Here is a 20,248-nt window from a genome sequence, read left to right as displayed (position 1 = left end):
TTTGCAGTTGCTGTTACTAGTTACTTACTGTCTGTTCTTGTATGTCATATAAAATAATCCCATATTCGTTGGACTGTATATTTAAGCAGTGGTTGACTAGGATTGCAATTTTCGTTAAATCTAAATAGCCTTGTCTAGTTAAGTTTTTTTTTGTTGTTTTTTTGTTTGGTTTTTTTTTTTTTGAGACAGTCTCGCTCTGTCGCCCAGGCTGGAGTGCAGTGGCACGATTTCCGCTCACTGCAAGCTCCGCCGCCTCCAGGGTTCACGCCATTCTCCTGCCTCAGCCTCCCAAGAAGCTGGGACTACAGGTGCCCGCCACCACGCCCAGCTAATTTTTTTTTATTTTTAGTAGAGACGGGATTTCACCGTGTTTGCCAGGATGGTCTCGATCTTCTGACCTCATGATCTGCCCGCCTCGGCCTCCCAAAGTGCTGGGATTACAGGCGTGAGTCACTGCGCCTGGCCAAGTTTATACGTTTTTAAAAAGAAATGCAAAACATTTATTAGGGAGCAATGCCTATGAAAGATAAAGGGTGCTGAATTAGTCAGGGAAAGCTTTCACACTGTGATGTACATTTGCTCTTCTTTCACTCTTGATATTTCATGTTCCTTCTGTTGTCATTTCTTCTGTCTGAAGACTTTAGCAATGCTTTTAGAGCAAGTCTGATGGCAGTAAATTCAGTTTCCCTCCATCTGAGACTGTCTTTATTTCATCTTCATTCCTGAAGGACATTTTCACTGGAAGTAGAATTCTAGGATGACAGTTCTTTTCTTTCAGTACTTGACAATCATGCCACTTCTTTCTGGCCTCCATAGTTTCTGTTGAGAAATCTGTAGTCATTTGAATCATGGTTCCCCTGTAAGTAACATGTCACTTTTCTCTGGCTGCCTGCAAGATTTTTTCCTTTATCTTTAGTTTTAACAGTTTGAATGTGAGATGTTTGGGTCAGATTTCTTTGAATTTGTCCATGTTGGAGTTCACTGAGCTTCTAGAATCTGTATTTATGTCTTTTGCTAAACTTGGGAAATACTCTTTAACTGGTTTTTTCTATACCGTACTGTTTCTCTTCTCCTTGTATTCTGATGACACACATGTTAGATCTTTTACAATTTTCCCACAGGTCCCTGACGCTCTGTTTTTGTTTTGTTTTGTTTTGTTTTCTGGTGTTCAGATTGGATGATTTCTGTTGATCTTCACTGACTTTTTGCACTGCCACTTTGCTTCTGCTGTTGAGTCCATCCAATGAATTTTTTATTTTGGTTACTGTATCTTCTTTTTCCTTGCTAAGTCACTCCCTTTGTTTCAAGATTGATTGTATTTTTATAATAACTGCTCTAAAGTTTTAGATGGTTCCACCATCTGTGTCATGTTGGCATTGGTGTCTGTTGATCATCTTTTTCCATGTGAGTTGAGATTTTCTTGATTCTTGGTATGCCAAGTAATTTTGCAGTATCTTGAACATTTTGAATATGTGTTATAGTACCCTAGGTCTTATTTCAGTTCTGTGGAGAATATTGGTATTTTTGGTTTAGCAGGCAATCAACCTTGTTGGATTCAGGCCACAAGTTCTAGCCAGTCTTTTCTGGGTTGTGGTTTCAATGTTAGTTTTGTTTCTAAAGCCATTACAGTTATTTAGATTTGTCCTGTATGTGTACCACCTGGTAACCAATATGATACCTAGGAATTAGGTCTATTCCCTAGTTCAGTTTTCAAAATCCGTAGTATGCTGTTTCTAGTCGGGACCATGCATATATAACTCAAAGGCAAACCCAGAGGTGTACATAAACCACTGTCTTAACTACTTGGCCATCCCCCCACAACCACTTTCAACCTCAATACTGCAGTTGTTGGGATGTGCCATGGATTAATATGTTGATAGGCATGTGTGTTTTTTCTCCTTTTTTCCCCTCCCATTATAGACAGTGCTGCAGTGAGCATGCTTTTACAGGTCATCATTACATTCCTCTAAAAATATTGCTATATATAATGCCTAGAAATCAGTTCATTCGCTTGATTCTATTTTATTCATGGATGCCATTATTAAATCTACTTTTTAAAAAATTCTCTAAAAATATACCTATTTACTCTTCTAGCATGACAAGTTTTAGAAAGGAGCAGTGGAAAAATTCCTTCCTGTGATACACTATAAATTGCAGTTGGGTACTTATTGGGGTATCTCAGACTGAAACAAAGACCATTTTTTTCCTGTTAAGTGGGGTGAAAATAATCTATTTATGATTCTCTTTCTCTTTTTTCCCCAGAATTTTGATTCTGACATTAGCAGTGTGGGAATAGATGGCTGCTGGCAGGCAGACAGCCAAAGGCTTCTCAATGAGGTGATGGTGGAGCACTTCTTTCGACAAGGAATGCTGGATGTAGCCGAGGAGCTCTGTCAGGTAACAGTGTGCCCACTGGGAGGTTTTGAGAAAGAAGCAAGGGAACTCCTTAGAGTTTACAGTATTTGCAGGGTGGGGTTTTGAGTCTTCCTCTAGCTGTAGATAGATTTTTTAATATTTAAATTATCAGAGATGACCTCATTTTACTAGGAGTGTTTTTGGGAATTTTTTAAGTGGCAAAAATTATAGTTCTAGAACTTGTTATCCAAATCATTTTTTTCTTGTTCCTGTCCCAGAATGTGAGTCTCAGTTCATGAATCAGAGGGCTCAGAAGTGATACTCTTTCTTCATTTCCCTTTTTGATAGAGAAGGTTAGTATAGCAGACAAGAGGAAAGGGACAAAAACATTGATGTTTGTTCTTCTGTTCTAGCCTAGCTTAAACAATTTTATCAAATGAATTTCCAACTAAAATTTTTTTACCTCACATTAGCAGCATTTGTCTTTTATTTCTATCACACATGAGTTAGGACTCTGGAACAGTTTACCAATGCCATGTAGTCATAATAGTAGCAGCTGCCATATATTGAGTGCTTACCTTAAGCCAAGCCCTGCCTTTATTCCTTGCTGCAATCCCATGAAGTACAAATTATTGTTTCCATTCTACAGATGAAAAATCTAAGGTCTGAATAAATAAGTTGCCTGAGGCCTTAACAGGTTCTTTGTGAAAGAACTGGGATTCAGTCCCTGATTCGTATGTCTTCACACTGCGTTCTAAGCCACCATGTGCTGTTGCATTTTTGTTTAGAAGCATGAAGGACTAAAAGAATTAAATAGTTTAAAAGCAGTCTGTAAACCAAACCTCTAAGCTAAGCCTTTTCTGTTTTAAACAATTCAGATAAGTGATAACTTGGTTTTTCTCTGTACCTTATAGGGATTTTGTATGTGTGTGTCCATGTAATTTCCTGCACCAAACTGTCATTGAGGATTGTTTGCTTTTAAGTAACAAAAGACCCACAATCACAGTGGCTTACGCAAAAGTGAAGTATTTTTCTTCGCAGAAATAGGTAGTAAGACGTCCACAGCATGTTTGGTAACTCTGCTTCGTGAAACTCTTAGGGACTTAGCACCTTGTGACTCGGTTATCCCCAGGGTGTCTCCTGTCTTCAGGGTCCAAAGATAGCAGCCAAAGCTCCAGCCATACCTTTGTATCCCAGGAAGGGGCAGAGAGCATATTTATATTTCATTGGTCAGAACTTAACGTCTTACAAAGCCATACCCAGCTTTATTCCATTTGCGTATGTACCCTGCTGAAATTTGAGAATTCTACTGTGGAACAGAGGGGAAGAATGGTACTAGAGGGCAGTCATCAGTCTCTACTATAGGGAATTATCTTTAATGGCTTGCCCCATATTTTACAATCTAGAATATACTTAATCGCTAGCTCCTTAGCCTGATTAATGCTAACAAAAGTCCTTTCTGTTTTTTGTTTTTTGTTTTTCAGGAATCTGGTCTTTCTGTAGACCCAAGTCAGAAAGAACCATTTGTGGAGTTAAATAGAATATTAGAGGCATTAAAGGTCAGAGTTCTGAGACCTGCTCTGGAGTGAGTATTGAATTTGCTTTCTTTTGAGTACTTTCAGAACTCTTTGTAAGAAAACTCAATCAGAAAACACATTAGAGATTTTTAGATATATTTATCTTACCTGTGGTAGACTTCAGAGAAATCAAAGGAGAATTATTTATTTTGGCTAAGTGAAATATGGGGGGTGTGCAATATGAGAAAATGATTAGAGCTTATTTCACTTATCAGTTGGTCTGAATTCCCATGAGAGAAAAGGGTTTTCTGTTTCCAGGCTACACCACCACTTTGTGTGGGCTGGCATTACAACAAGCTCTATTGTTCAGCCAGTGCAAGTTTGATATTTAAGCTTCCATAATATGCTGGGTTTTGCTGGGTTTTATGCTAGCATTCTAAGAAATTATTGGTTATTGGAACTAAGTGATGTGGATGAAGAGAATAAATATTTTTGTAAAGGTACTCTGTTCATAATTATTGTGGATTTTGATAATTGACCATGAACCTCTCATTGATAAGAATTATCTGAAATTGCTGAGTAAGCTCTAATAAATATTATTCTAGAGCAGAGTCAGCAAACTTTTCCGTAAAGGGCCAAGTAGGAAATATTTTAGGCTTTTCAGTCCACATAAGGTCTCTGTTGCATGTTCTTCATTTTATTTTACAACCCTTTAAAAATTTAAAAACCCGGCCAGGCGCGGTGGCTCAAGCCTGTAATCCCAGCACTTTGGGAGGCCGAGATGGGCGGATCACGAGGTCAGGAGATCGAGAGACGATCCCGGCTAACACGGTGAAACCCCGTCTCTACTAAAAAATACAAAAAAAAAATAGCCGGGCGAGGTGGCGGGCGCCTGTAGTCCCAGCTACTTGGGAGGCTGAGGCAGGAGAATGGCGTAAACCCGGGAGGCGGAGCTTGCAGTGAGCTGAGATCCGGCCACTGCACTCCAGCCTGGGTGAGAGAGCAAGACTCCGTCTCAAAAAAAAAAAAAAAAAAATTTTAAAAACCCATTTTTGGCCATCTGCTATACAAAACAGGCAGCAGGCTGAATTTGGCCTGTGCCATAGTTTACTGACCCCAGTCCTAAAATGTTTTAGTGTGAGGATTACCAGGTTATGTGTAATAAATAGTTCATAAACTAAAGGGAAGAAACTGGATTATAGAAGCAGGGATTTGTTGTGAGATTATAGCTTTAGAATCCTGGTATTTTAAAACCAGAAAAATTAACCATTAGTGTTACGGAAGTTGACTTTTATAAAATGTGCACTTTTTCCCTTAAAATTTAGTTCCGCTAAGCCATTTAATTCTTCATAGCTTAGTTTTTTCTTTCTGATCATTTCTCAGTTCTTTTTTCTTTTTGAGACAGGGTCTCACTGTCACCCAGACTGGAGTGCAGTGGCGTAACCACGGCTCACTACTGCCCCAACCCCCCAGGCTCAGGTGATCCTCCCACCTTAGCCTCCCGAGTAGTTGGGACTACAGGACTGTGCTGTTAGGCCCGGCTAATTTTTAAAAAAATTTTTTTGTAGCGACAGGATCTCACTATGTTACCCAGGCTGGTGTTGAACTCCTGGGCTCTAGCAATTCTCCCACCTCAGCTTCCCAAAGTGCTAGAATTACAGACTCGAGCCACTGTACTCGGCCATTTCTCAGTTCTGAGAAAATTTTGTATAGTTCTAAAACCAGCCCAGATGACTAGATAGAAATTCCTGTATAAACTTATGTAAAATTCCTGTATAAATTATAATAGATCTCACTTAAGAACTGTACTGCAGTGTAAGATGCATATTACCTTTGCAGAATTTGTTTAAGCAAATTTCAGATTGTGACACATCTGGGAGATAAATTCAACCAAATACCTGTAACACCTCTTAAACAAAATATGGCAACAACTACTTTTTTTTTTTTTTTTTTTTTTCCAAAAAGACAGTCTTGCTCCGTGGCCCAGGCTGGAGTGCAGTGGGATGATCATAGCTCACTGTACCCTCTCAAACTCCTGGGCTTAAGTAATCCTCCTGCCCCGGCCTCGTGAGTAGCTAAGACAACAGGTGCGCACCACCACACCTGGCTAATTTTTAAATATTTTATAGAGACAGGGTTTCTCTATGTCGCTCAGGCTGGTCTCAAACTGCTGACCTCAAGTGATCCTCCTGAAGCTTCAGCTGCCCAAAGTACTGGGATTATAGGCATGGGCCAGTGTGCCCGAGAAAGCCTACATACATGTAAACATATAATGGGTTTCCCAATTGTTTTATAGTGATTAGCAAAATAATACTTGGGTTGTCATTCAAGGTAATATTCACTTATCTATGCGTTTCTTAGTTTGTTTTCATTAAACTTTGTTCATATGTGCTAGTCATGTACATACTATGACTATATCTATAGTCACTGGCACATAGTATTTGCTACTTCAGCCTTCAGAGTACTCCAGACTTTTCCTAAGACCCTTTTTAACTTTGTGCATATATAAGATATATTTCTTATTGACAAGCATGTTATGTATATTGATTATTTCTGTAAACTTTGTCTGTTATTTGTAGCCTTAAGACAATTCCTCAGGCAAATAGAGGACTTGTTCCATAAGTAAAAATTTTCTCATTTCATGTTTCTGGGAATAGTGTTTAATATCAGCATGAGGGAGTGTAGTGGTAATTATAGTTAACTCTTCTTGAGTGGTTATTATATGCCTAGCATTGTTCTAAGCATTTTACATGTCTTAACTTATTCAACCCTCATATTAACCTATGAGGTAAGTCATCTTACAGAGAAGCAATTAAGGCCTAGAAGATCCTCTGTGAAAAAAAGTCAAAATATTATATGAGAAATGCTTCACATAATAGTCCCCCAATATTCTCATTTGAGATTCACTTTAACTTATTAACTATATCATCAAGCCAGGTGCAGTAGCTCACACCTGTAAACCCAGCACTTTGGGAAGCTGAGGTGGGCAGATTGCTTGAGCCTAGAAGTTCGAGACCAGCCTGGGCAACATAGCAAAACCCTATCTCTACAAAAAAATACAAAAATTAGCTGGGCATGGTGGTGCACGTCTGTAGTCTAAGCTACTCGGGAGGCTGAGATGGGAGGATCACTTGAGCCCGGGAGGCAGAGTCTGCAGTAAACTGAGACCACACCACCACTCCAGAGCGGGATCCTCTCTCAAAAAATAAATAAATAGAAGTAAAAATGTACCATCAGTAATCCTACAGTAAAGAAACTCATTTAGCTTGGTATAACCCAGCGTTTTCTCCTCATATTTGACCAAACAATCTTGTTTTCCCTCCAGATAACAGATTTGAAACCCATAAAATTGGAGTTACACAAAACATAAGTTATACAAAACATAAGATTTAATAGAAATTGTCATTACAACAACTCAGATTTTTCCAGTCCTTGCCTATTACTTGTGGATGCAGAGCAGATACTGACAAAGCATCTTTCATGAGCTAAGTACAGAAAATTCCCTTTATTCAACTTATAGCAAAAGTTGAATGATACGGGATACCAATTTGGGGAATTCTAGTTAAGGTACAAGTGGGAAGATATCTGCCAGTTATGCAGCATCCCATTTGTTCTTGCTGGGAAGGATATCATGGAGCTCACAAGGGAAAAGAGGAAGGAGAGGATGCAGCAATTCCTCCAGGCTGCCTAGGCGGTGAAAAGGCAGAAGCCAGCCAAAAAAATTGAGGTGGCTAGGCCGGGCACAGTGGCTCATGCCTGTAATCCCAGCACTTCGGGAGGCCGAGGTGGGCGAATCATATGAGGTCAGGAGTTCGAGACCAGCCTGACCAACATGGAGAAACCCCATCTCTACTGAAAATACAAAATTAGCCAGGTCTGGTGGCACATGCCTGTAATCCCAGCTACTCACGAAGGCTGAGGCAGGAGAATCGCTTGAACCCAGGAGGCAGAGGTTGCAGTGAGCCAAGATTGTGCCACCGCACTCCAGCCTGGGCAACAATGAAACTCGATCTCAAAAAAAAAAAACCATTGAGGTGGCTAAAGGCCATTGAGGGCCTAGAAGGGAAGGAAGCGTGAAGAATGTTAGCTGTTTAGTTGTAACAGTGGAAAGAAGGCCCAGGGGAATGGTGATATTGTGGAGAGAAGTGGCAGAACAACACCTAACTACATAGGTCTAATCAGGACCTTGCTTACTCCTGTGTTTGTGCCCTTGTACTCTGAGTTTGTACAGATTTTCCCCCTCATCCAGATTTCTTTTATGCTCACCCAGATTGTTTATTTGTTTTTTGAATTTCCCTTGGTGCCTAGGGTAGTGCTTACCTCATAATAGGCCCTCAATGAATAACAGTAATCTGAAGGAGAATTTAGAGCAAACGTCATCCTCTTTCATGGTGGCAGATAGAAAGCCAAAAATAGTGTTAACAAGAGAATAATAGTAACTTAATACAATGAGGTCAGAGAAATATTAGAAAAAATAGGAACTGTCCTTGTGGCTGTGCCATTATTAACATACATATTGAAAGAAAGCAGTATCTTTAGGGGAAGCTACTTGATTGCCTTCCTAAAGCTGTCTCAAAGAGTAATACTACCTTGCTGGATTTGCCACAGTCTAGTATCTGACTTTCAGCCTTGCAAACTTGGAAACTTGTTTTTGGTGTCCTTGTTTTGTTTTGTTTTGTTTTCACTAAGAACAGGCCTTAAACGATAAAAACCTGAATTACTAAGCTGCGTGTATAGTTTGGATTATTAAGGGCTGTGAAACTAGCTCCTGGTAGGCAGGTCCATGTGGAAGGCACATGAGCTTGCTAAGCCTGGAGTTGGAACAAGAGGAGATTGTTCTAGAAAATGTTCAATGTTGGCCAGTTGCGGTGGCTCACGCCTGTAATCCCAGCACTTTGGAAGGCCGAGACGGGCGGATCACAAGGTCAGGAGATCGAGACCATCCTGACTAACACGGTGAAACCCTGTCTCTACTAAAAATACAAAAAAAAAAAAAAAATTAGCCGGCCATGGTGGCAGGCGCCTGTAGTCCCAGCTAGTTGGGAGGCTGAAGCAGGAGAATGGTGTGAAACTGGGAGGCAGAGCTTGCAGTGAGCCGAGATCGCGCCACTGCTCTCCAGCCTGGGCGACAGAGCGAGACTCCACCTGAAAAAAAAAAAAAAAAATGTTCAATGTTCTCAGGCTGAAATGTCCTGATGCCATTATCTCCACAATGGAGGTTTTGTTGCAGAGCCATTGGGCAGTTCATACTTCATTCACTGACTCCTTTTCTCAAAATTGTCCTTGGCTTGCCTGGGTCAAGTTTTGAGTCTGCATTAAGTATCCCAATAGGTAATAAATATAAGAGTACAAAATAAAAAGGCACAACAAAATAAAAATATAGTGAAAAGTAAATCTCCCCACCTTTGCCTTCTAATCACAGTTACTCTCCAAACAGGCAGCCACCATTAACTTTTTTCTTGTGCATCCTTCTAGAGGTAGTCCATAAGTCCACAAGTTTATGTGGGTGGTAGTTCCCCACTTATCCTGAAGGGATATGTTCCAGCACCCCCAGTAGATGCCTGAAACCACAAACAGTACTGAACCCTATAAATGCTGTTTTTTTGTATATATGCATACCTTTGATAAAGTTTACCTTATAAATTAGGCATAGTAAAAGAGTAATCACAATAATAAGATAGAACAGTTATAACAATATACTGTAATAAAAGTTATATGAATGTAGTCTGTCTCAGAGTATCTTATTTTACTGTACCTCACGTATTTTCAGACCATGGTTGACTGTTGGTAACTGAAACCTCAAAAAGTGAAACCACAGATAAATTGAGACCCTGCTGTATTAAGTTTTATGTACATTTTTATGCACAAGTCGTTGCATACTATACACAGTGTTTACTTGAAAATGTTTGAAGTATTTACCTATATCAGAACATATAGAACTATCTTTTTTTTTTTTTTTTTTTTTTTTTTTTTGGTGGCTGCTTAGTGTTCTCTTTTAGGGATTATACCTTAATTTTATTTAACCAGTTCCTATGGATGGACATTTGTAGCTTCCGATCTTTTGCTTTATAAGTGATGCAGCATCGAATATCCATTGCACGTTATTTTGAGCATGCCCACTATATATGTAGGGAACATTTCTAGAATATTGGGTTAAGGTACATTTAAAATTTGGATTGTTCTTACCATATTTCTCTCTAGAAAGGTTGCCCTGAAATACAACCCTAGCACAAAATACCAAAGATCATTTCACATCCTTGTTGTCACAGCTGATTTTCCTTCCATTTAAACAAACAAACAAACTTTGTGAGCCTGATACTGATAGGTATGTGTGGTAGGGGAAGAATGAGATGTCATATTTTCAGTTTGCATTTATCATATGAGTGAGTTGAGTTCAACCACATCTTTTCTAGATATTTTCACACCTTCATTGTGGCAAAGGCTAAGTCCACTAGACTTCTGGCCTGAACTGTCTTTGAGGGCAATCTTAAGGCAGAAGCGACCACTGCTGAGATATGTGACCACGTATACCACAAAATTATTTCCATGGGCCTGTGAGAGCATTTCATCACTGCCTCTAGGGAACCTCGTAACGCTTTTTTCAAAGAATTTGCTAACAGCAAAGCCTCAGTAAAATGCCATACAGAAAGCAGCTGGCCAGGCGTGGAGGCTCATGCCTGTAATCCCAGCACTTTAGGAGGCCTAGGCATGTGGATCACCTGAGGTCAGGAGTTCAAGACCAGCCTGGCCAACATGGCAAAACCCGGTCTCTACTAAAAATATAAAATTAGCTGGGCGTGGTGGTGCATGCCTGTAATCCCAGCTGCTTGGGAGGCTGAGGCAGGAGAATCCCTTGAACCTGGGAGGCGGAGGTTGCAGTGAGCTGAGATTGTGTCATTGCATTCCAGTCTGGGTGACAGAGTAAGACTCCATCTCAAAAGAAAAAAAAAAAGCAACCGAATGGTTATGAGAAAGGGAAGAGAGACATTACAGCATTTTTCACAGAAGAGAGAAAAAAAATTACTTCAGACCACAGAAGGATTTAGATTGGACAGGCCATGAACAGTATCAGGTAGGCTGCTGAAATATGGGAGGACTCCATCTGCAAAGCCAGCAGATAGGTGGGTACAGAAAGAAGCCACAGGTTTCTTAGTGGTGTGTGTGACCAGTAGTCCTAAAGATGAGAAGATGCTTGACAGACTTAATAGAAATTCTAGTACCAATGGGTAAAACTGTTTATAAGCGGGAAATAGTTCTAGAAAATGAAATTGGAGGAAGCAAGCAGAGGTGCCTGATCACAGGGCCTTGACTATCACTGGAAATGAGGGTAACAGTGATTCAGCAATTTCTAGTGTTCTTCCCCCCCACCACCACCACCCGGCTTTTTTTAGTTGAATAGAGATGGGGTCTCACTATGTTGTTGCTCAGGGTGGTCTTGAACTCCTGGGCTCAAGCGGTCCTTCCACCTTGGCCTTCTAAAGTGCTGGGATTACAGGCATGAGCCACAGTGCCCGGCCTGGTGTCTGTTTTCTTATTCCTACTCGTGGCTTCTTGTAGGTGAGTGGTCTCCCTGACTCAGGCACATTTTAATAGCCACATAGAACCACAGAGGAAACAAGGCTCTGATGTATTTGCCAGTCCAACAGAAGGAACAATCAAGGCTTGAACAAGTTGGATTTTTTTCCAGAAGTTGATTTCTTTTTCTTCCCTCCCCCACCTTTTGGTCTTAATTTTGAAAAGGCAGAAGACGAAAGAGTTAATGGATACGTTTTAACTCACTCTCTATGCCCTAAGTCTGGTGGAGAAACCATACCTCTTAAAGAGAAGCTAATTGAAAGGTAGAAAGAGGTGCCGTTTTTCAGAAGGATACAGAAAAGAAGGAATAGAAAAGCCAGAAGAGAAAAAACATTGCATTGATAACACTGTTTTCTATTGTCTATTTTATATTCGTTGCTGGTGAAAGTTTATAGAAGTTCCAAGACTGTAGGTATTCCTTAGGAAGAAGAATAGACATTATCTGAATACATCCTCACCAAAGATTTGGGCAGTATTGGAAATGAGTGCGCAAGCCGTGACTAGAGAAATTGAGACTAGAGAAAGAGAAAATTTAAATGGTCCCTGAGAATAAATGTTTAAAAACATAAGAAGCTAAACTAACTGAGAGGCTAAACACGCATGATAGAAAAGAAAAAGGTGACCTGGGAAAGACACTGGACATGTGCTTGTAAAATGCAAGTCTAGTATTAGGTTTATAAAATACCTTGTTTTTTTTTTGTGCAGTAAATAAGGCAATGTCATATTAAGTATTTTAAAAAGATCATTGATCTGTAGAGTTATATTGTCCAATATGGTGACCACTCCTATTTGTAGCTCTTACTAATTGCTGCATTACTGAGAACCTTAAATAAAAGGATGTGTGTGTGTGTGTGTTTTAAATAGAGTCAGATATGCAATACCATAGTTTGTGTGGTTTCTTAAATAGCATGTGAAAAGGACAGAGACTCACACCAACTGTGAGATGAGTTTAATGGTAGTAGTTCCAGCAATGGACTCAGCCCGTAGCTGAGAAATTACCATTTGAAAATATCTAAGAAATGAAACATTAAGTGTTCTTTTCAATCTCTAAAGCAAAGTTATGGAGTTCCTCACTTTTTTGACTGAATTTTTATTTTTGTCAGGTTTGCCATTCTCTGAATTTTTAAGCATTTGATTGATGTTACTAAGGACATTTCATGAGGTCCACACCTGTGGAGTAAAAATAAATGTCATTCATTCACCCTGAACTTCAGCTTTTACCCCCAAGAGTATAGCCTTAAAGGAAATTAGAAAAAGAGGTTTTTGTAAGGCTTTAAAATGCTGTGAAAGGTTATAGTGGAATGTGCTGTGGGATTGGCAGGAGGCTTTTTTTTTTCCAGTATTACTAGAAATAGACACCCAACCAGGCCGGCAAAATTGTAAGATGAGAGAGATAAGCCCACTAATGCTGTGTGTTAGGTTCCTGAGGGAGAACCGCTAACTATGAAGGTGAAATCTTGTATTTATTTTTGGAATGATGTAGAAATGCTAAATATGGAGGTAACCGTGTGCCAAGTCTTTTCACAGGCCTGACAATTTGGATAATTAATGCTAATATTTCTGCTGGGTAATTGTATAGATGCGGATTGCTTCTGACTTAGTCTTCTCGTAAGTAATATTGTTTTGGGGTTTGTTGGTGGAAAGTCCCCAAAAGGCTCTTCATCAGAAGAATGTAGTGGCAGTGCACAGAGGGTGACACTGTTGATCTTACTGTCATTTTTGGGGTCTTCAGTGTTTCCGTAAATGGAGTAATTCCAAAGGTGACAGTGTTCTCGTGGTCCACGCTGGAAATTTGGGATCAGAATTTTTTTAAAAAAAATTATAGAGTTAATAATTTCACTGCATTTTTAGTTTGCTTGCCACCCCTCCGCCCCCACCATCTCTACTAAAAATACAAAATTAGCCAGGCGTGTTGGCACGCACCTGTAATCCCAGCTACTTGGGAGGCTGAGGCAGAAGAATCACTTGAACCTGGGAGGCAGAGGTTGCAGTGAGCGGAGATCACGCCACTGTACTCCAGCCCGGGCAATAGAGTGAGACTCTGTCTCAAAAAAAAAGAAAAGAAAAAAAAAAAGGTGGGGAGGAAGGAAGGGAGAGGGGCAGGGGCAGGATTCATTTTGGTGAGAAATAGAAAACTAATCTCATTTTCTTTGTAATTCTTTAAGATTTATGAGAATGAGCCATAGACACCCTGACCTGCTCAGTTTCTCAAACTTTATCTTTCCTCATCTTATCAATCTGGAACTTCCTTGTCTTTATAAAGTAACCTCTTACCACTGAGATCTCTGTGTTCTTTCTCTCCTGTTTGTTTTTTTTTTTTTTTTAAGGCGGAATTTCACTCTTGTTGCCCAGGCTGGAGTGCAATGGCGCGATCTTGGCTCACCACAACCTCCACCTCCCAGGTTCAAGCGATTCTCCTGCCTCAGCCTCCTGAGTAGCTGGGATTACAGGCATGCGCCACCACACCCGACTAATTTTGTATTTTCAGTAGAGATGGGGTTTCTGCATGTCAGTCAGGCTGGTCTCGAACTCTCAGCCTCAGGTGATCGACCCACCTCGACCTCCCAAAGTTCTGGGATTACAGGCCTGAGCCACCGCACCCATCCCTTGTATTCTTTGCTGAACCTGTGGGCAGTCTTTGCAGGTTTCTAAGATATATAAATTCGTTTTTACCACAGTTTAGTTCAATAACACCTGGCTGCCAACAACACAGTTCAGATTTCAGTCACCATGATGTATTAGCTGTGAGCAATTGTATAAAATACAGACTTCTCTGCCAGCTCTTCAGTCTATACATCAGGACGTAACAGGCGCATCATGGTCATGACCAGTTCTGTCACTTCGCTCTTGATCACTGCGCATCTACTGTCAGTTACCCTCAGGCAACAAGTGTGTAGTTGTGTCACCTCCTTAACTCCCTTATCCATGTGACATTTTACAAAAAATGAATAATTGGAAGACGGACTCGGCAACAAGAAAAATCTTAGAAGTGAAATTGAATGTGATTAGAAAGATTTGAAAAGGATGACAGCAAGACGAAGCTAGGGCAAGACCTAAGCCTACAGGAAGCTAATGGTACAAAGCATATTGGAAAAGTCCTGTCACTATGAAGACCAGGGTAAAGTCACTTCACCATCTTTTCACTTATATTGCACTAGAATAGCAAGATGCTTGTGGTTTAGATGGAACATTTACTTCGTGTGTGTGTGTGTGTCCCGGTTTGGCTACTATTCCCACCAAATTGATAATAGTTGCCTTATGGAAAGAAGATGGTAATTACCAGGATATTGAAGAACTTCACTGCCAGTAAAAGATGCTTCTATCATGTTCAGAAATTGTGAATTGACTAATGTTAAGCTATCTGAGGAAGATGTTATTGTGAGTAAGAATGCTGCTGTGAAGTTTGTACTCAGATTTCAATGATTCATTAAGGCAGATGTTAACGATGATCATCACAGAAGGCAACTCTTGATACCAGAGCTTAGCAAAAGGCACAGAATAGTGAAGAATAGTGAACAGAGTTAAAAATAGATTCACTTTCTTACTAGGAGGCAGCTGTGGAGAGTGACTTTGAATAAAACCTATGCTTATTTGGCCACTTAACTGTGGCCAGGGAATTGAAGTCAACAAAATACAAATGTTGGTTTCTGGGTACAGTCCTGGAGGTATAAGAGAGAGGTCCTATCATGTCAGGTGAGGATTTCACCTTAATTGCTTACATGTGCTTAAATGTTTGGGAGAGTTAAAAATGGGTGTCTCATCCTTAGTTTAGACATTTTGCCAGGGAGGGAGAAGCTTGGAAGTCCTTTGCCTTGTATAATTTAGTCTTAGTATAATATTAAGAGGTTAAATGAGGATAGTACATTGTTTCAAAACGAATAGGATGAAAAGAAATACGACTTTTAAGAAATGTGAAATCTTGTGTTGTGTGAGTTTGGGTTTTGTGTTTTCTTTTCCCTCCCAGTTCCTTTTTGTAAAGGTATCTGCTTACTTTTCTAAATATTTCTTGGCAAGGAAAGGGGAGGAATTAAGCAATGCTAGTTTTTTTCTTATTTCATAGCCTTGTTTATAGCAAAATTTGAAACTGTGCAAATATAAATTTAAGTAGTACATTAAAAATTATATTTGTCTAAATAAATGCATCTCCAGGTTAAGTGGAGTACAGGTGTTTCTAGCTTATAAAGCTAAAATTGATAATTCATAACTTTCAGGAAAAGTAATTTATAATTACTCTATAGGCCTGTTCGTTAAAAGGAAGTTAAGACATTTTACTTTTACATTAGCTTAAAAAGTTATTACCTTTTAAAGTATAAAATTAATACATGTTCATTACAGAAAACCTGGAAAATATAGGACAGCATAGACTGTTATCAGTGCTGTTCAGCTGGAATTGATTGGTGTGTCTTCCTGGTTGTTTCAGACCCCTGGTGCTGATCTAAGAGTTGGTGCCTTGTTCTGATTAGTCATAGCCCATGGTGTAGCAGTTGATAAAAAATACTTGAAATCCCAGAGTCATTACTGTTAAACATTCTGGTGTCTAAAAGTTACTTTTAAAAATATATCACACTCTTGGCCGGATGTGGTGGCTCATGCCTGTAATCCCAGCACTTTGGGAGGCCGAGGCGGATGGATCACCTGAGGCCAGGAGTTTGAGACCAGCCTAGCCAACACGGTGAGACCCTGTCTCTACTAAAAATGCAAACATTAGCTGGATGCAGTGGTGCATGCTTGTAGTCCCACCTATTCAGGAGGCTGAGGCAGGAGAATGGCTTGAACCTGGGAGGCAAAGGTTGCAGTGAGCTGAGATCGTGCCACTGCACTCCAGCCTGGGCAACAGAGTAAAACTCTGTCTCAAAAAAAAAATGTGTGTATGTCTATATCTCATCACATTTGTATATATCACACTTTCAAGTCGTTCACAGTGGCTGACACCTGTAATCCCATCACTTTGGTAGGACAAGGCGGGAGGATTGCTTGAGCCCAGGAGTTCGAGACCAGCCTGGGCAACATGGTGAAACCTTCTCTGTGCAAAAAATTACAAAAAATTAGCTGGGTGCGGTGGTGTGCGCCTATGGTGCCAGCTACTTGGGAGGCTGAGGTGAGAGAATCGCTTGAGCCTGGGAGGCAGAGGTTGCAGTGTTAAGCTGAGACCGCATCGTGTCTATGAACTTTTCCTTTTTTCTATTGACTTTTTTAAAATTAAAATTCGCAGTTACTCTATTAAATAGCTCCGGTATTTTGGCTCTACAAGCCCTTACACATACACCCCATATCAGAAACAGAAAAAAGAAAAATCTTACTGCCTTTCCTTATTTGCTAGTAGGAAAACATACTTATGCTTTTATGAGTGAAGGGGTGTATAAACTTTTGGAAAGTGATTTAATTTAAATGCACTACTTGGAACTGGAAATCCATAAGGTGCCTGTCAGGCTTAGAGACTGGCAGGCTAGCGACTGCAAAAAGCACAGTGCTGTTGGTACTGTTGGTTGATGTAGGGCATTCGCAAAAGGCCACTGCCAGAAGTACTTTGCTGGTTGGCCAGGCTCACACCTGTAACTGCAGCACTTTGGGAAGCTGAGACAGTAGGATCACTTGAGCCCAGGAATTCAAACACAGCCTGGGCAACATAATGTTTACAAAAACATTTTTTAAAAAAATTAGCCGGGAATGGCAGCATGCACCTGTGGTCCTAGCTACTTCAGAGACTGAGGTAGGAGGATCACTTGAACCCAAGAGGCTGAGGCTATAGTGAGCCGGGATTACGCTACTGCACTGCAGCCTGGGTGACAGAGTGAGACCCTGTCTCAAAAAAAAAAGTACCTTATTGTCAGCAGGTTTACCTCACTTGGTGTTGCCACTTGACTGCATCATTTTAGTGCCAGGCAAGGAACCAAGGCTTACAAATTTAGGTAAGTATTTCCAAGATCCAGATGATTAATATTTTTAAAAATCACTGACTTTGAAGTCAGAGAAGCGTCATGATTTGACTGTAAGATGTGAATACATCAGCAAGTTAATTAGAATGTTTATCTGCATGTGCAGCCCTTTCTGGGAAGGTTAGGACCCGGTAAAAGTGCAGCTCTGTGAAGTCCAATCCCAATCAGCAAATTCATTATAAATAACTTGAAAGGTTTTACTCTTGTAGTTGGTGGAGTTACTCAGATTTTATATTCTTACCCAGTTCAGATTCCAGTGGTCTTTGGTGAATTGGGTTAAGTGAGGAGTATTTGTCTTAACTGATGGTCAAATTAAATAATATAATGCTAACAGCTTCTATATGTTAATATATTTAGAGAAATAAAGTAATGTTTCCTTATTCCCTTATCGCAAAATTTGATTTTAACAGCTAACTATATATTTTCCTGCCTTTGCCCTCACCTGACCTGGTAGTACCAGTTCAAGATTGATTATTCCAACTGTTTGTTCTGTAGAAGCCTGAGGTGCTGTATTTTTGGCTCAGTTAAAATAGAATCTTGTTTTTTCCCTTACTAGAACTATGTTTGTACAAATCATTTTGCACAGTAAGATTTACTGTATGATATTTGTCTAGCTTTATCTTCCTGATCAGACTGAAAGCACCTTAGGGGGAAATAACGGTATTTACTGTTTTTAATCCCAAAGTGAATAACACAAAATCTTGCAACTATTGAAAGTTTAAAAGTATAGTTGCCTTTCAGGATCTTTGATTCATGCTTGTATATATCAGGCCAGTTTTACAGGAAAAGGGCAGTGGATCTAGGCAATCTAATTGTGAATCTCACGGCTGACACCGCTTCAAAGTGTGGTCCTGTGCAAGTTCAGATGCATCATGTGACACATCAGAGTCATTCTAGTGATTGTCATCTGCTTTAATGCTTTTTTCTTTCACTGGCTGAAGGGCCTCTGCAGGTGTAGTTATTGGTGGTTACTTTCCTGACAAAAGTCTGGGCCCTAGGGATTGATGTTACCATAGACTTCCACAAGATGGCAGACCAAGCCCCTTTTTTGTTTTACTGCGTTTTGTTTTACTGCGTTACAGGTACTGCGTTGTTAAACTGTTTGTTTACTGCGTTTCAAATAGTTTTTAAGACACATTGCTTATGCTTTTGATTATTCTTAAAGTTTTTTTTTGCCTTTTCTTTAGGTGGGCAGTATCAAACCGGGAAATGCTTATAGCTCAAAACAGCTCCTTGGAATTTAAGCTACACAGACTGTACTTTATTAGCTTGTTAATGGGTGGAACCACAAATCAACGAGAGGCATTACAGTATGCTAAAAATTTTCAGCCATTTGCCCTGAATCATCAAAAAGGTGAGTCTGGAGTCAGATGTTATTAATGTTTGAAACAGGGCTATAGCCACCACTATAACTTAACGGTTCTTATTTGTTTGTTTTGTTTTTTGTTTTTGTTTTTTGTTTTTGAGACGCAGTCTCGCTCTGTCCCCGAGGCTGGAGTGCCGTGGCGCGATCTCGGCTCACTGCAAGCTCCACCTCCCGGGTTCACGCCATTCTCCTGCCTCAGCCTCCCGAGTAGCTGGGACTATAGGTGCCCGCCACCATGCCTGGCTAATTTTTTGTATTTTTAGTAGAGATGGGGTTTCACTGTGTCAGCCAGGATGGTCTGGATCTCCTGACCTCATGATCCACCCGCCTCAGCCTCCCAAAGTGCTGTGATTACAGGCGTGAGTCGCCGCGCCCAGCCCAACTTAATGGTTCTTATCTAGAGCTAATACATGTTTGCCAGTAAACAGTTGTAGTTGATAATCACAGGAAAAGCTCTGACTGGCTCTAGAACAAAAACAAAAATATTAAAGCCTCTTAGAAGTCAGAGATGTTGCAGATTTTGGAATTCCATATTAAACTGAGAGGAGATCTGAGAAAGAGCAAGGTGTGCACTTGCTCTCGTCTACCCCAACCTGGCTGTGTGCTGCTTGTTTTGCCACAACAAAGTGTCAGAGAGCCAAGGCAGCAAATGTTAACCCCACGTATTTGTGTAGGAATACATTAACTCTGCAATCAGAGATAATGTGATGACATAATTGTTACTCCTGTAGGTAATGGTAATTATACTATGCTGTATATAAGAATTTAAATTATAAGTTCAGTATTTTCACTCCTTTCCTTTTCTCTCCATGCTGTTTAAGATGAAGGAAGAAACCCAGCTTAAGGACCAGAATTTTAAAGACCTGTTAATACATTATTTTAGGCTGTATCAGTATGGGTGGGGGTATTCTTGCTTTTCGCAGCTTATTACTGCAAGCAAACTAATGCTTTCTTGCTGGTACTTTTTTTAGACATTCAGGTTTTGATGGGAAGCCTTGTGTACCTGAGACAAGGGATTGAGAACTCACCGTATGTTCACCTACTTGATGCAAACCAGTGGGCTGATATCTGTGACATCTTTACACGGGATGCTTGTGCCCTCCTGGGGCTCTCCGTGGAGTCCCCTCTCAGTGTCAGGTATGGAAATTGGCCCTGTCTGTTATTGAAGTATGCACTGCATTAGTCACCTCCCCTTAACTTGTTTGGTTCTTGATATTTAAAGCCAAAAGAACTTTTGTCTTTCTGAAGAAGAGTGCAATTGGTATTTCAAAAGATATCACAATTGGCAGTAACTCTGTTTTAGAGAAGCAGTTTTGAAAGTGTGGTGTGTGAACCTCACAGGATCCTGAGAGCCTTTTCCACTGTATTGATATTAGTACAGATGGTCCAGAAACAGTGGTGGATTAAACTGCTAGAGCCTTTACACAAGTCGGGGCGGTGGTACAAATTCCACAGATACTTGCTGGATTCCTCACCACCACACCCTTGCAGTTTAAGAA

The 20,248-nt window shown here is 40.2% G+C and overlaps 1 protein-coding gene across 1 annotated transcript in view; it reads left to right on the top strand.

Moving 5' to 3' along the window:
• RMND5A (required for meiotic nuclear division 5 homolog A) overlaps positions 1–20,248 on the top strand; it is a 61,806-nt gene that overhangs the window by 29,885 nt on the left and 11,673 nt on the right. The window contains exons 3-6 of the mRNA XM_015112803.3: positions 2,263–2,397; positions 3,840–3,940; positions 18,571–18,737; positions 19,721–19,886. Coding sequence (XP_014968289.1) covers positions 2,263–2,397; positions 3,840–3,940; positions 18,571–18,737; positions 19,721–19,886 — 569 coding nt within the window. The remainder of the gene's footprint in view (positions 1–2,262; positions 2,398–3,839; positions 3,941–18,570; positions 18,738–19,720; positions 19,887–20,248) is intronic.

This window comes from Macaca mulatta, chromosome 13 (assembly GCF_049350105.2).
Source record: "Macaca mulatta isolate MMU2019108-1 chromosome 13, T2T-MMU8v2.0, whole genome shotgun sequence".
NCBI lineage: Eukaryota > Metazoa > Chordata > Mammalia > Primates > Cercopithecidae > Macaca > Macaca mulatta.
Note: the sequence above shows the minus strand (reverse complement) of the source record. Positions and strands in the feature narration are given on the sequence as shown.